Raw genomic sequence first — 16,707 nt, forward strand, 5'->3', positions numbered from 1 at the left:
CTTTACATGTAGCCTAACAATAATTAATCCACAATGTGTAGGCTACTTCAAAGTACCTCCATCCGCAATGCAATTATACACCAAGTACATATTGTTCACTATATTTATCCATGTAAATAGACAGTAACATGAACACTGCAAAGTATGACCGACTTTCCATTTTACAATTGTGTGTTTATAAATAACGGCAGCGCATAGTTACATGGCGTCTTTTCAACACCGCCTCTAAATAAAACTTTATAGTGGTGTGTTAGCTCGTGAATGAATCTGTTTTGAACGAATCTTTAAAGTGAACGAATCACTCTCTTACTGGCTTTACGATGTATCTTACACAGAAAACATCAGTGTAAATGAATCTTTTTAGTGAACTTATTCAAAAGAATCGAGTCACTGAGATGAATCAAAATCCCCACCAGTGCCTTTGAATCACATGTCTCTCACAGCCCCCTAGGATGATTGACATTAGAACCCTCCAATCAGCGAGAGGTCTGTTCCAAACTGGGCGGGATTCTTAGTTGTATCGTAACAAGCTAGGCTACAACCCCCCAGTCTCAACTCCTCCATACAAACACACACGAGCGGTGCCTTGTTTTGGTCTGTTAAGGCTTCGCAAAAAAGAAAACTCAGCGACTTTTGGAGGAACTTATGCAGCTGTTCAAACGGGCTCGGTACGTTTCCGTTGTAAATAACCGTCAGATGCATACTTTGCGCTCGTGCTTTGTTTAATTGCACTTTTGGGATTTTTGCAGACAGCGCTTTGATCTCCGGGGTAAATGGGGTCGTCGTACGCTGCTGACTGCGCTTGTTTTGATAATGCATTCGGATCTCCGGACTGAAAAGGACACTGTTTTGTAATTTTTACTGTTTTGTATTTTTGTACATCATAAACTTGGTGCTCTCCGGTACTTGCAATATTATCTGAGGATACCCGATGGATTATTTAAACTTAGTTTTAACAATGTAATGCTGCTGAAGAAACAATAATAGAAGCTTTTGTCGGTACGCACAAAAGTGACTTGTTTGAGTGCTATTTTTCTATTTTTATTCAATGTAAACCTTTTTTTATCCCAGCTTTCACATTTGGAGAAGAGTACATGCATGACGCTTTGACTTTAAATCCTGAAATTTTTCCATAAATTATTTTTTATACCATGGCAAGCCCGACCACGGAGCAAGGATGTTTTTCAGATGTGAAAAAGGTGGGTTATTTAAGGAAACCCAAAAGCATGCACAAAAGGTTTTTTGTATTGAGGGCGGTGAGCGCCTCTGGACCGTCCCGACTGGAGTACTACGAAAACGAGAAGAAGTGGAGACACAAGTCTGGAGTACCGAAAAGGTCCATTCCACTGGAGAGCTGCTTTAACATCAACAAAAGAGCGGATTCTAAAAACAAACATCTCGTCACGCTTTACACCAAGGATGAGTACTTTGCCGTCGCTGCTGACAGCGAGTTAGAGCAAGAGTCGTGGTATCAAGCCCTCGTTGATCTTCATAACAGAGGTAAAGTCCACGAAACTGCCACGGGCCGTGGAATCGGCGAGGATAATTACGGCGAAGACACGCCGGGACCTGCCTTCAAAGAGGTTTGGCAGGTTATTTTGAAACCAAAGGGTCTGGGTCACATAAAGAACTTGATTGGTGTTTACAGATTATGCCTCACTAATAAGACTATCAGTTTTGTGAAACTCAATTCAGATGCGGCCGCAGTGGTCCTGCAGTTAATGAACATTAGAAGATGTGGTCACTCTGAAAATTTCTTTTTCATAGAAGTTGGGAGATCTGCCGTGACAGGGCCCGGGGAGTTTTGGATGCAAGTTGATGACTCAGTTGTGGCTCAGAACATGCATGAAACTATATTAGAAGCCATGAAAGCCATGAGTGAGGAGTTCAGACCCCGCAGCAAAAGTCAGTCATCTTCCAACTGCTCCAACCCCATCTCAGTGCCTGTCAGGAGGCATCATCACAATAATCCTCCCCCCAGTCAGGTTGGCTTAGGCAGGCGCTCTCGGACGGAGAGTGTGACAGCCACTTCTCCTGTTAGACCCGGCAAACACAGCCATTCGTTTAGAGTGAGAGCATCCAGTGATGGGGAGGGCACCATGTCCAGGCCGGCATCCGTGGACGGGAGTCCTAGCAGTCCGAGCACAGCCCGACCTCAATCGCAGCGACACAGGGGTGGATCCAGACTTCACCCTCCACTCAATCACAGCAGATCCATCCCCACGCCCACCTCGCGGTGCTCCCCCTCGGCCATCAGCCCCGTCAGCCTGTCTTCCAGCAGCACCAGCGGCCATGGATCAACATCTGACTGCCTCTTTCCACGCCGCTCTAGCGCCTCAATATCTGGATCGCCCAGTGACGGAGGATTCATTTCCTCTGATGAATATGGATCCAGCCCTTGCGACTTTCGAAGCTCTTTCCGTAGCGTGACTCCGGATTCACTTGGCCACACGCCACCTGCGAGGGAGGAGGAGATAAACAACTACATCTGCATGGCCAAGCCCGGTTCACTTCCTGGCACCGGGAGCCAATCGCGAAGCCAATCCAGAGGAACGCCATCGCGACTGGAGGAGCCAGAGTTGGAAAAATGTTTCCGGAAACGAACGCACTCTTCTGGTGCATCGCCGCCAACTCCGTGCCATCAAAAGACTCCCTCACAGTCGTCTGCCGGATCGTTGGAGGAGTATACTGTGATGATGCCGACATACCCACGAAGCCGCACTGCATCGTCGTCATCGTCAACGCACAGGCACTCATTCATGCCTACACATTCATACCCAGAGGAAGGTCTAGACACGTCACAAGCAAAAGACCACAGTGGCCCAGATCACAAGGATGACGGCTACATGCCCATGCTGCCAGGCGTTGCACCTGCGTCCTCAACGGGGAAAAGTGGTGACTACATGCCCATGAGTCCAAAAAGCGTTTCTGCACCACAGCAAATTATCAACCCCCGGCAACACTCGCATGTCGACTCCAATGGTTACATGATGATGTCACCAAGTGGCAGCTGCTCTCCAGATGGCACAACAAACTATGGCAAGATCTGGACGAATGGCATCAACCCTAAGCTCTCCGAAGAGAGAATGGAAGGTAAAGTGTCATCTTGTGGAGATTACATAAACATGTCCCCTGCTAGTTGTTCAACGACCAGTACGCCCCCGGACTGCTTTTTCAACCCTGTAGACGATCCTCCCAGGCCAATGTATGCTTACTTCTCTTTGCCCCGATCCTTCAAGCACGCCAACAGGAAGCAGGACCAGAGCCCTCTTCGGATATCACTGGGCTCTAATCGTTTGCCGTACGCAGAATCTTCCTCGTCTTCGGCGAGCAGCGACAGCTTGGGCGGTCAAAGCAACTCGCAGCAGTCTGCTGTCAAACCCAAAAGGTCAGAGGGCAACAGTAGGCTGACACGGCCAACACGGCTGTCATTGGACGCCATCAAAGCAAGTACTCTCCCACGAACACGTGAGAGTCCCTTCCCCGCAGAGCCCAAAAGTCCTGGCGAGTATGTCAACATTGAGTTCAATGACAAGTCGTTTTCAGCGAGCTTAGCGTCGCTGTTCCCACCTGTTTTTTCTGTAAGTGATGCTGAGGCCAAATCGGACCTTTCATCATCTGAATACATGAACATGCAGCCGGGGTCACAAGCCAGGCGGTTGTGCCCAGAAAGGCAGATTTCCCCTTCCTGTTCAGATTATGCCATCATCGCCCCATCAAACTCTGTATCCTCCCCTCCTCTGCCCTGTGAGAGCATATGTGACCGTGACTACATCAGCATGCAGTTAGCATCCCGCGCTAGCTTTCCTAATACACAAATGTTGCTGATGCCTGAGGCCTTGCCAGATGCGGATGCCCCTCCTTGTCCTGTATCACCCAATCATGGCGGTGCCCCAGGAAGACCGGTTCTGATCGGCCCTTTGTCAGGACTTAGTGCATTCACACGGGTTAACTCCACTTCTGGGTGGAACCAGGGGGCAAAAGTAATCCGGGCCGACCCACAGGGTCGACGGCGACACAGTTCGGAGACGTTTGCCTCCACTACGACAAGAGGGTCCGTTGACACATCAGCCACCTGTCAGTCAGGTGATGTGAAGCGCCACAGCTCCGCCTCTTTCGAGAATGTGTGGTTAAGACCCGGTGAGGCCTCTGCTGCTTCTACTGCTCCTCCTGCATCTACAGTAACCAACGGACAAAGGGAAACCACTTCAGGCCCAATTCCCACGTTAACAAACCATGACCAGAACGGTCTGAACTACATCGATCTGGATCTAGTGCAGAATGGAGAGCAGCGTGTTCCAGACTGGAATGCGTTCCAATCCCGGCCAGTGGAGCTGGGAGCTGTGGACGCTATAGAAGAGCTCAGTGCCTACGCCAGTATAAACTTCCAGAAATCAGATGAGACCAGAGGGAATCTCACGCACAGAGAAGGTAAGACCGAGTGTTATCAGAGGAGCATCTGAGAATGCTGTGTTCTTAACAATTGACACATGTGAGCTATAAATTTCTTTGTGTTATCATTCCTGTCTAGAACATTTAATAGGTAATATGCATATCATGTTATTATTTATAAAAACAGCCCCCATTTATCGGTGTAGTTTGAGTCTTTGGTGGAAAATCCCTTTCTGAAATCTTAGGAGAGAGATGAGGGGGGTTTAGATTTCCTCCCACTGATGACTGGGCCTCTTCAGGCTGATAAATGGACATATTTGTGAATGGAGGCAGAAAGGGGTAGCATGTCTACACTTGTTCCTGATGCGACAAAAGGAAAAAACAGCACATATATGCAATTGTGAGTCACTAAGCAGCTTATAGGTTGTCTTTTTCCTGAATGGAAGTTTACTTAGTGTGCGAGTTAACTCTTCAGATATGTATTTGAGAAGTCTAGAGAGCTGCCACTACTGTGCATTCTTCACTTTGCCCAAGGGTTTGTGTGTCATGCATGGCTGACTCTGTATCATCGTTGTTTTAGTTTATTTACTTGCCCTCCAGTGAGTGTAGGGGTTTCCACCCTCTTGGCCTTCCTTTACTTTTCTCTTTTTTTCCCAAATGGGAAATGTTTTTGTGTGTGTGTGTGTGTGTGTATATTCTAATGATTGCATATCAGGTTGATGACAGTGCTTTCACATACAATCAAAACTACTATTAAAAATAGGTGGATACTAACAACTGCATTAAAATACAGTTTATACAGTAAATATATTTAAAGACAACGGTGCCATTGTGCATATGAATGGCCATATAGAATTACTGCATAGACATGAGTTATTCCTGTTCTCAATTCTTAATTACCAGTAATGATATTTGACCACTGATAAGTGTTTATTGTTTATTATATATAACCAAACCTGAATGAATTTTCTTTTAAAGTTTGAACTGTTTTGTAAAAGTCAGTGGGGACATTTTTCCTATCTTCTGTTGTGTTGAACAGAAGATGGAAAGTCAAGATTTGAAAAGACGTGAGGATGAGTAAGTGATGACAGAAGTATTATGCTTTGCTCAACTGTTTAGTGAATTTGCCCTAGTTTGTTCTAAGGAAGCAGTTGTTTTGATGGGGTGAGAACGCTTGCTTGACTTGGATTGGGCACTTTGTATGTGTGTTGTGAGAGTGCACTGGGGCTTCAAGTGTTGTGTAACCTTTTTTTTTTACTCTAGGAAGCCCTATGTGTCTATGTTTGTGTGTATTTTAGTAAAACTCCCCCTGTTTCTTTGGAGACAAGAGCTTGTGATGATTTTAACACGGCTGCAATAAATGCAACCTAGCGAACATCATCTGCAGGAAATAGAAACGCCTCCTCTTACTGTATGTGCCCTGAATGGTTTTAGTCTAGCCCTGCATGTTTTTTTTTCCTGGAATTGCTCAGGAATTTAGTGGAAATGAGAAAGGAATTAAGTATAATGTTAGTTGTTTAAACTTAGTGCAGTGCTGTCACTATTTACCCTATGGGATGCTGACTAGTAAAATCACTCTTGTTCGCTTCTCTCTCTCTTTCCACAAACACACACGCACACACCATCTGACAAAAAAAGTCAGTGCCATACCATAGACTGTAAACGTGCAGTACAGACTGGACAGTGTATTATTCAGAATTTAAAAAGTGTATTGGTATAATTCTGAAATTCCGTTGAATTCCACGAAAGCAGCTCAAGTGGAGAACATGTGACTGGATCTTAAACCTTTAGATGACACCCATCTCTTATCTCCGTCACTGTAATTTACCGTACCAAGTTTCGCAGGGCAGCTCTCGCACTGTATGACGTGACAGACAACTAGTCCAGTCCGGTTGCGTTCACACAGCGCAGGTTTTCCCAAAATGCGGTTGTGAGTCCTTAAACTTTACGGGTGTGAGTTTGGTTATAGAATGTGGTTGTCACTTCTGTAAATTACCGTACTGTGTGTGAACATAACCGTATTAAGGACTCAAATACAGAAATGACAACTGTATTCTGCTCAACCTGATCTCACAGAATTCCATGAAGTGAACACGGGCCCCTTAACTCAAAATCTGTGGCAGTTTCACGGAATCGCCGAAAATTCCATGATGGGTCCACGGAAGTAATGCCTATAAGTCAATGACAGTATACAGACGCGCTGGGCATGGTTATCTTCATGAAACTATGATTTTGCCATTATGACACGGAGTGTGATTCTCGATTTAATCAGCCAACATAATTTTATTTACTATTTTTTTTATTTACAGTATTCAGTAGGGCTGTCAAAATTGCTCAAAAATAACGTTTGAATATTCCCTCTAAAAAAAGCACGAATATTTGAACATCTGGTTGCGCATTTTATCAATGACATGCATTACGTCAATAACAGGACAAATGAATACAAAGAGACATAACTACTTATATAGGTAGTCTATTTAAGTTAAAATATATTTGACAACTTATTACCTACACAAAAACAAGTAAATCAACTAATGGCCAAGAGACCTCACTCTCTCTCTCGCCCTCACACTCTCTGCGTATAACGGGTTAAATGAACGAACACATTTTGAGTGCTGATCAAGAGTTTTGTGCAAGCAATTTAAGGTCGCGACTCTTGTCCCAAATATAGCAGGCTTCATTCAGTGATTGAAACAAATATTAATATTAGTTTTACAGCATATTATTGAACGCTCCGAGCGAGCTGTGCTGTGGTAAACATGGAACTTTTCCTTGACATGAAACGGTAAATAATCAAACCAGTGGAAGCAGTGCATTTATCCTTTATTCATGCAATATCTATTCAGTCAGTACCTCGGTTCCACTGCTTGACAGAACTCCCTGAAGCCTGCCCCATCCACGACACTGATCGGTCTCATGTTCTTACAAATGAACGAAATTAATTTCTCCGTTATGGCCTCTTGTCGTGTTGCAGACAGAGAGCTTGTGGCAGGCGATGCAAAGTAAGGCTGGTCCAGTTTGCACATACAAATTAGTTGCTTATATTTACAAAAAGAGCCTACAAAAGCATAAAAAAGCCTGTTTAATAAAGAAAAGTTCACGAAACTATGTGAAAACTCACTAAAGTGTTTAGTGAAATTAGGAAACATTTAGAGATCATAAATTGAGTTGTATAAGTAAACGTTACATTTCTACATACATTTTATTCTCATGTCACAAGTAATATCAAGGTTTATTTTGATCTGTTTTACATGATTCTTTTGTAGTGTAGTCTTGTAGTGTTTTCGGTGAAGTGTACTAAAATAAATATCGTCACCTACATTAGCCCACTTCTTCTCGACGCTTTTTCCTGATGGTTTATAGAACAATTACTCCGAGTCGCCCTCTGTCTTTTCAAAGAAAATCACAACGGTGAGTGCGTCAAGTATAAACGGCTCGTCCGTTTGGGGAGGAGCGCCCGCAGTCAGCGGAGACTCGCGCCGCGGAGCAAGGCCAAAGTACACAAGGCTTCAGGCGCGCTAGCGCGCCCACTCGCAAAGCAGACAGCCACGCCTCTACTACCGTGGCCATTTTTTATCCCCATTTTTTTAATTTATTCAAATATTAATTTTCACCTTCGAAATTCATTTTTTAAAAACTATTCGAATATATATTCTAATTTAGAATATTCGTTGACAGCCCTAGTATTCAGACACGTTTTGAACACGTAACCCAATCCCTTCCCTAAACCTACCCAATTTATTCAAAAAGTACAAATATTCCAAGTGTTCCGAGGCCAAACGATTGATTTGTGTGAAGAAAATCCCCAAAAGCAATCAGCAGTTTTTGCAATAAATACCTGTGACTGTACTTGTATTTGCCTGTTATGTGTTTTTATATTTTTGAGAGTGAGTAGGTTTAGGGCAGGAGTGGAGTTAGTTGCTCCAATATATAAAAGTAGCCTATAAATATTCATAAAATCATGTCTACTTTTTACTGTCATTGACTTACATAGGAATCACTTCCGTGGACACATCACAGAATTTTCGGCGATTCCGTGAAACTGCCACAGATTTTGAGTTAAGGGGCCGTGTTCCAGGTTGATTCTGCTCCTGTGTGAATGAGGGCTTAGAAAGGTCACACATTTGTCACCACTGATGAGTTTGCATCTCTGGGAAAGGAGAAAATAGAACAAACCTAACCCAAACTCCCCTTTAGCCCCTGATGTCTTGAGCTCGGGCCCTTAGAAACGCCCCTGTTTGGCAGGTTGTATCTCTAAACCTCCAGTTCCTAATTTCATCTGCACATGTTCTGCCCATGGCATGCTCCTGTGTGGCTCAGCGCCAATGCCACCCATCTCTATGGTAACGCTGTTGCCGCACTGCTTTTTTCCCCCGTGTCACAGTGGATTAAGGGGCCACAGGCTGAGACGCCGGGGGCTTCAGAAAGCTGCATTACGATTGGGCAGTAGTGGGGTGGGGCGGGGTGACCGGGTTCTTTGGTGGGTTTGGTCAGAGTGAGACGATTAGAAGCCCAGCCTACCTCAGGCCACCGTGATGGGGTCACCCTGCAGAGTGGCTTCTCGTCCTCTCATCCCTCTCGCTCCCTCTTGCTCCGTTTCAACCACGTTTTCCTTTTTGTTGTTTTCCCCTCCCTTTCTTGCATCCTTTAAGAGATTTGAAAAGCCAAGCATTGTGCAGCAGCCTGACCAGTTAGAGGCGGAGCTCTGGGATCAGATCAGAGAGACGTCATGCATATTCAGGGCAGAAGCAAAGCATCAGTTCAGGATGGAACGCTGAGCTGTTTGAGTTGAAATTAGGCTATTGTTTAATTTTCATTTAAAATTTGAAGCTCATGAACCGTTATGTGTATTATACCATTGATATATACTAAGCATATATTTCCTTTCAAAAATGTGGTGTCTGTAACATTTTTATGCTTTTGAAAGAAGTCTCTTATGCGCACAAAGTTTGCATTTAGCCTATATTTAATCATAAATACAGTAAAACAGTAGCATTTTAAATATTATTACAATTTAAACTTTTTTTATTTTAATATATTTTAAAGAATTTTGTAACAACCTAAGTCTTTACTGTCACCTTTGATCCATTTTAATGCATGCTTGCTGAATAGAAGTATTAATTTTTCCCAAAAAAGAGAGAAAATCATACAACCGCAAACTTTTGAACAGAACTGTAAATGCATTCAAATATAGCAGGAAAAATGCCAATATCCCCATTTCTTAAGTGTATAACATATTTTATTTATACAAATCTAATTTGCATTCTTCATAAAATGTAAAATAATAATAATTTTATGAAGAATGTAAATGAGATTTTCAGTGACATGATATTTGTAAATATTTCCATCCACCAAAATCCTAATTCTAAATGTGTAGAAAAGTAATTCCACATCTTTCCTCAATAAATTACAGCTGTCATTATTCATGTTTGTGGTACAAAATGATGCAGTCATGCAGCACAACAAAAACATTTCCTAACACGTATGTATGAGCAATAATAGTGCATTTTTGCATTATAACTATTAATTGAGCATTAGCAAAGATAGATCAGGCATAAAAATGGCTAAACTAGAGATCACTGTCAAGGTCATCAGTAGTGGGATGGGGTTGGCAGGTCTAGTGCTTTGTTCTTTGATGAGATCCTTGGAATGCGTGTGAACAGGGTAGTGTGTGTGTGTGTGTGTGTGTGTGTGTGGCTCCAGGGTTGGAATGTAACAGCAGCTTTTGTGCCTGTTTTACAGAGCCGCTTGTTAAAGTCGACACAGGCAGAGATATGGAGGGATGGAGAGGAAGTAAAGAGAGAGGTAGGAAGGGGCACACAGCAGGAGAATGAGAAGGAAATAAGGAGGGTTTAAGAGATTAACTGATCAAGGCTGTGTATAAGAGGAACCAGAAACTCTTCAATCAGTGTTTCATGCAGAATGACCCATCTATATACATACAGCACCTTTGAAGAGTTCTAAGGCAGCAAGTAAAATGTTTGCTTAATAGGTATAACCTATTCCTTTCAGCCCTCAGAACATTAGAAAGTGCTCTCATGTGCATTCATACAAATTGTGTTTTAGTAGTCAAAATCCAAAAATGAGCAGATGCTCATATCAAAGGATGTGTAAGGATTCCTCAGTTCTTTATCTGTAATATTTGAAGTATTCTATTATAGTTCTGTCTAGTTTAATAGTATTTTTATATAAGATTTTATCTTATCTACATAATATCTATATCTACCCGTCCAAAGTTAGGAAACATTACCTTTTTATGTTTTTGAAAGAAGTTTTGAAAGAGTTGGGCTCGCAAAGGCTGCATTAATTTAATCACAAATTCAGTAAATGATTAATTAGTAATTGTTTTCTATTAATACTTTTAAAAATGTAGTTTATTCCTTTGATGAAAAGGCTGATTTTTCAGCATCATTACTCCAGTCTTCAGTGTCACATGATCCTTCAGAAATCATTCTAATATTAAGATTTGCTGCTGAAACATTTCTTATTATTATCATCAATGTTGATGATAAAAATAAAATAAAAAAACAGTAAGAACTGTTTTGGCTGCTTAAGATTTTTGTGGAAACTGTGATACCATGCAAACATTTGTGGTCAAATTTAAAAGAGAGAGAAATTAATACTTTTATTCATCAAGGATGCATTCAGTTGATCAAAAGTGATAGAAAACTTTAGTAACATTATAAATGTCTCCATTATTTAATAAAAGCTTTAATAAAATGTAATAAATTAGTTTTAATAAATGCTGTTCATTGAACTTTATATTCATCAAAGAATCCTGAAAAATGAATCACTATTTCCACAAAAATGTCAAGCAGCGCAACTGTTTTCAACATTAATAATAAGAATAAATATTTCCTAAGCATCATAATGATTTCTGAAGGATCATGTGACTGAAGTAATGATGCAAAATATTCAGCTTTGCATCACAGGAATAAATAACATTTTAAAATGCAAATTTTTTTATCAAATTTTTGATAAATATAAACAGCCTTGGTGAGCACAAGATATTTCCAAACTTTTGACAGGTATTGTATTATAAAGAATGTATTTCAATTAATCAATTATTTCACGCAAAAATTAAAATTCATGCTGTTCCAAACATGTATGACTTTCACAAAAGATATTAAGAATATTTATGCAGTTAACTTGTTTTCCAAACATCAGCAGTGGACATTGACTGTCAGACTCTAAAAAAGACACACAAAAAAAGTTAATAAAAAAAACAGTTTGTCTTTATAAGATAATAAGAGAGATTTATAAGAGTAAAGCGTTATATGGCTTTTGTTACATGGCCACATGTAACATGGTCACATCTCTCAAATGTCATGTTCTCTTTTGCATATTGATATTAGCTGTACAAAAGCTAATTCCATTTAGTCTCATTGACGGGCATGTGCACCATATTTGTGTCTCTGAATATTTAAACAAGAGTTTTGAGAACAACATTTTCAGTGAATAAACGGCTTAATGTTTCTTCTCACAAAGCTATCGTTTGGCTTAGTAAGACTTGAAATTCACGCTCAATAGTTTTATGGTATTTGTATTGTGTATTGTGTATTTTTGCTCTTTTTTGGAGATTAACAGTATCTGTCCTCAAGCCCCCATTCCGCTTAAACTCTGCGGACCCGGTACAGGGTTCGGAATGACATCATGTATATACTTTCAATTTTAAATGTCTGTGGAGGGGCTCATATGTGGTACCATTTGAAAGCTTAGAGTCTCTACTTTCTGGAGATATGCATCACTTTGGCATTTGTTTTACACAAAGTAACTTATTTACACTAGATTACCCTGGTACCAGGGCCTACCCAAATTGAAAAGCCTCCCATACACACATACAGTGGTCTAAATTCAAAATGTTGGTGTCATTTTACAGGAAACCCTTTGAAATTACATAAAACACTGCTAAAAGTGATAAACATGTAAGTACATGTTGTCTGAGCTGTGATAACCCCCCACAGCAAAACGCTTTTTGATTTTTTTGGTTATAAATTCATATTTGAAAGTGTGTAACCTTAGCACCCTGCAGACAGTTTGGGCTGTTTCCACTAAATACCATAAAAAACTGGAAAAAATATTTTTGTGTGGATCATGTTGTATGCAAGATTTATTCAAATGAATCTAAATGGAGGAATATGACCTTTTTTATGTAATTTCCGTCTGCCCCCCATCCCAGCATATCTCAGCAAACACTGGAAAAATAATTCAATGACACTGGGATATTGCATTAATACAACTGTTTATTGGTTTGGGGGGGTAAGGAGTTATCCATTTGTTTAAATCTTGCATATATGATACAGACAAAAATCTTTTTTTCACTATTTTTTTTGTATCCGCTTGTTAAGTTGTGACGTAAGGAACGTAATTTCTGGGTCCAAGCCTCAACTCGTTTCACTTGAGAATGCCATCGACGGCTGTTTATGAGCGCTATTTATTCATACTAAACATCAAACATTTAAAAAAGTTTTAAATACTTACAGTCTACACAACAGTCTTTGTGCTCACAACGTCGCAGACATTAATATTTTAACGATTTAAGTGACCCCCATCCTCCCTTCAGATCCATTTGCATAAATATTGCATACAACATGATACAGACACAATTCTCTTTCAATTTTGGGTCGGCCAAGTCCAGACGGAAATTCCAAAAATGGTCCCAGAGCTTAAGAGGTTAATTTCAATGTATAGAAAAGAGCTAGCGGACATTCTTCAGAATGTCTCCTGTATTCATCAGAAGAATGCAGAAGTTTTGTTTCCGAAAATAATGGCAGTGTTCTCACTTTTGAGTGAAGTATCTATTTCAATTGAACTTCAGACGTAAATAGTGAACAGAAAGTTAATTTCTATCATTTCTTGGCTTTGTAAATGCTGATAAACTGAAGTGGAAGTAACACAATATATACATTTCTGTCTGGTGTTATGAAGTCAAATATGAGCACTATCCATGTGATTACGCTTATAAATCATTACTTTTCTCGTTTATATCATTAATGTTGAATTCTATGTGGTTCTTGTATCATTTTTCACATCAGAGCTTTGCTTTTTGCCAAAGATAGAACCACATGAACTCCCACGACCCCTTTTGTTCTTCAAAGTAGCCCTAAGTTTGTCAGAAATCTCACACAGAGTACGCGCACTGCTAATGTGTTGCTACTATTTAGGGTTAGGGTCGGAAGGGAAGGGAAGGATGTGGTGAGCTTGGCCAGGTATCAGTGTTCCAGCTCCCACCATGAGACTTGGCATCAAATGGGTGGACGTGAGCCATGGGTTTGTAAGGGAATGATCTGTGCTGCTATTCTACCACTGCTTGACAGGCATTTGAACCAACTGTACGACCAGACGGATGGATGAATGAAAGCAGGGTGTTTTGCAATGTCGGGCACTGATAGGTGTCCCATAGTGTGGTCACAGGCTGGAAAGGTATGGTCTTTTGGACGGGACATAGGGGTCTGTTTTTAAGAGATCGCAATGTCTGGACTGACAAGGCAGAAAGCTATCAATAGCTTTAATGTAGCAGGCTTTGTTCCTTGACGGCACTAGATGTGCCCATTCCTCAAATGCTGTCAAGGTGTATATGTGTGAGGTTGACAAAAGTGTATCACCAACCAGGCATAACAACACCACCTTCCTAATATTGTGTTGGTCCCCCTTTTGCTGTCAAACCAGCCATGACCCCGTCGAGGCATGGACTCCACTAGACCCCTGAAGGTGTGGTGTGGTATCTGGCACCAAGATTTTTGCAGCAGATCCTTTAAGTCCTGTAATTTGCGAGGACTCTAAGTATGTTAGCCTTCGCGCCCCGCGTGCATCAATGAGCCTTGGCCGCCCATGACCCTGTCGCCGGTTCACCACTGTTCCTTCCTTGGACCACTTTTGATAGACACTGACCACTGCAGACCGGGAACACCCCACAAGAGCTGCAGTTTTGGAGACACTCTGACCCTGTCTTCTAGCCATCACATTTTGGCCCATGCAAACTCTCTTAAATCCTTATGCTTGCCCATTTTTCCTTATACATATGCCCATATATATGCACACACATGCATGCACAAACACACGGTTGGTTGGTTGGTTGGTTGGATGGATGGATGGATGGATGGATGGATGGACTAAAGTTTGTTCAGTTAAGCATTACTACATTATAATGTACAGTATGATAAATAAATATAAATTGAGATTTGCTAAAGATTAGTGTTATAAAATGATTTGTTTTAAAAGATTACGTGATTGTTAGATGGACTTCAAAGGTGTTCTAAACGTCAAATGAAGGGAAATTAAATATCCAATATCAGCCAATACTGGGAAAAAACTTCATATGGTGCTGAAATACAAAAAAAAAGGAAGATTATGGCTGTTTATAGAATATAATTGTTTGCTGTTTTATTGACTACTGACATTTTGATATCATGTCAACCCTAGTACGAGTTTCCATGTGTCTTACATATTTATGTTTAGCTCAGTTGAGCAAAAGTGCTGAGTCTTTGTTTGTATGTTGGATCTGTCTTTTAGTCTGTGTGTGTCTATTTGAGAGAGAAGCAGTACTGTTCTTCCACTCCTCCCAGCTCCGTTGGTCTGGACGAGTTCCTCATGGCCCAGTTGGATCCATCAGCTTCATGTCCTTACTTCACCCCAGCCACACGCACTCCTTCTCTCCCTCTTTTTATTTCCCTCTCTCTCTCTCTGTCTCTCTCTCTCTCTCTCTCACTCTCTCTCTGGTCAGGGTTGGGGCAAGGCCAATGCAAGAACAGAGAGTTCATGAAGATATGACAGGAAAAGACGTGTGTGTGTGTGTGTGTGTGTGTGTGTGTGTGTGTGTGTGTGTGTGTGTGTGTGTGTGTGTGTGTGTGTGTGTGTGTGTGTGTGTGTGTGTGTGTGTGTGTGTGTGTGTGTGTGTGTGTGTGTGTGTGTGTGTGTGTGTGTGTGTGTGTGTGTGTGTGTGTGTGTGTGTGTGTGTGTGTGTGTGTGTGTGTGTGTGTGTGTGTGTGTGTGTGTGTGTGTGTGTGTGTGTGTGTGTGTGTGTGTGTGTGTGTGTGTGTGTGTGTGTGTGTGTGTGTGTGTGTGTGTGTGTGTGTGTGTGTGTGTGTGTGTGTGTGTGTGAGAGAGAGAGAGAGAGCGCTTGTTTTAGGTGATGTGCGATATTTACGACTCTGAATTCTTCTTTACGATGTTATATTTTCTTTTAGAGGACGGCGGTAAATCATTCTCCTCGCAGTTCTCCCCACAACAACATAGTAGACGCCATCCAAATGAAGCTGCGTCAAACTCACTGACATTTGTTTTTGTTTGTGTTTGCGTTGCTGGCGGTAAATATGGCCGTGGCTTGGAGCCGAAAGCCGTTCTGGGACATGTTTCACAGAGAGGCTTACGTACTGTGTAAGCGCTTACAGGTCGCCTTTGACTTTTGATTTGTTTTGAAGTCTTTCTATGTGTGCGCGCCCTTGTCGCTGAGGTCAGAGCGTCAGTGGAAAGTTTCTCAAGTGAGTCCGCTCAGGCATGCCTGCGCCTCAAGCGGGCCGTCTTTTATTTTCTTCTTTCTGTCTTTTTTTTCCGCCCCCCTTCTCTGTGTAGCACAGTTAGCGTTGTGAGTTCCAGCTTTGTTGTCAGATGCCTTTTGTTTAAAGGTATCACATGTGAGTGAGTCGTGCTGCTCTTGCTTATCAGGGACACTGAGTTTCGACATTGAGAGCCGACTCTTGTCAGGGGAAGTTCTCACCTCTTGTGCATTTTTGTCTTTTTGTTCTGTCTATCATGAGACTCTTATATCCGTCTTCAACAAAAATTTACTTTAATTTAGCAAAGTCTTCCCTCATCTTATGGTTTCCATGTGGTTGTTTGACATTGTTTGTTTGTTTTCAATATTCATGTACCATGGTACTTCTAAAGTACTTAAAAGAATACCATGGTATTGCTTGTCCCGGTATTACCATGTCCAAAAACCATGGTACTTTTTTGTAATATACACTAGGCCTTCCGTTCAAAGGTTATGCTCACCTAGGCTGCATTTATTTGATCAACAAAGTAAAAACAGTAATATTGTGAGATATTATTATAATTTAAAACAACTGCAGCAACCATTGCTCCAATCTTTAGTGTCACATGATCCTACAGTAATCATTTATATATTATGCTTATATGGCACAGTCGCCGCTGCCTTATTTTAAGATTAAAGTTAAGTTTAACTTTGTTAAAGTTACATTTGATCCCTTAAATTTGTATTATTTTATTTAATTGACAATTACACAGGCCATTACACTGGTTAAAATAGCTGATTTCTCTTTGGATATTTTAATCCAAAAATCTTTCATATTATGC

General features: G+C 41.3%; 1 protein-coding gene across 1 annotated transcript in view; it reads left to right on the forward strand.

Moving 5' to 3' along the window:
- The first annotated feature begins 796 nt into the window (after nt 1-796).
- Nucleotides 797-16,707, forward strand: part of irs1 (insulin receptor substrate 1) — a 28,650-nt gene continuing 12,739 nt past the window's right edge. Inside the window, exon 1 of the mRNA XM_079824218.1 lies at nt 797-4,431. Coding sequence (XP_079680344.1) covers nt 1,152-4,431 — 3,280 coding nt within the window. The 5' untranslated portion in view covers nt 797-1,151. The remainder of the gene's footprint in view (nt 4,432-16,707) is intronic.

Source organism: Gobio gobio, assembly GCF_949357685.1.
Source record: "Gobio gobio genome assembly, chromosome: 8".
Lineage (NCBI taxonomy): Eukaryota > Metazoa > Chordata > Actinopteri > Cypriniformes > Gobionidae > Gobio > Gobio gobio.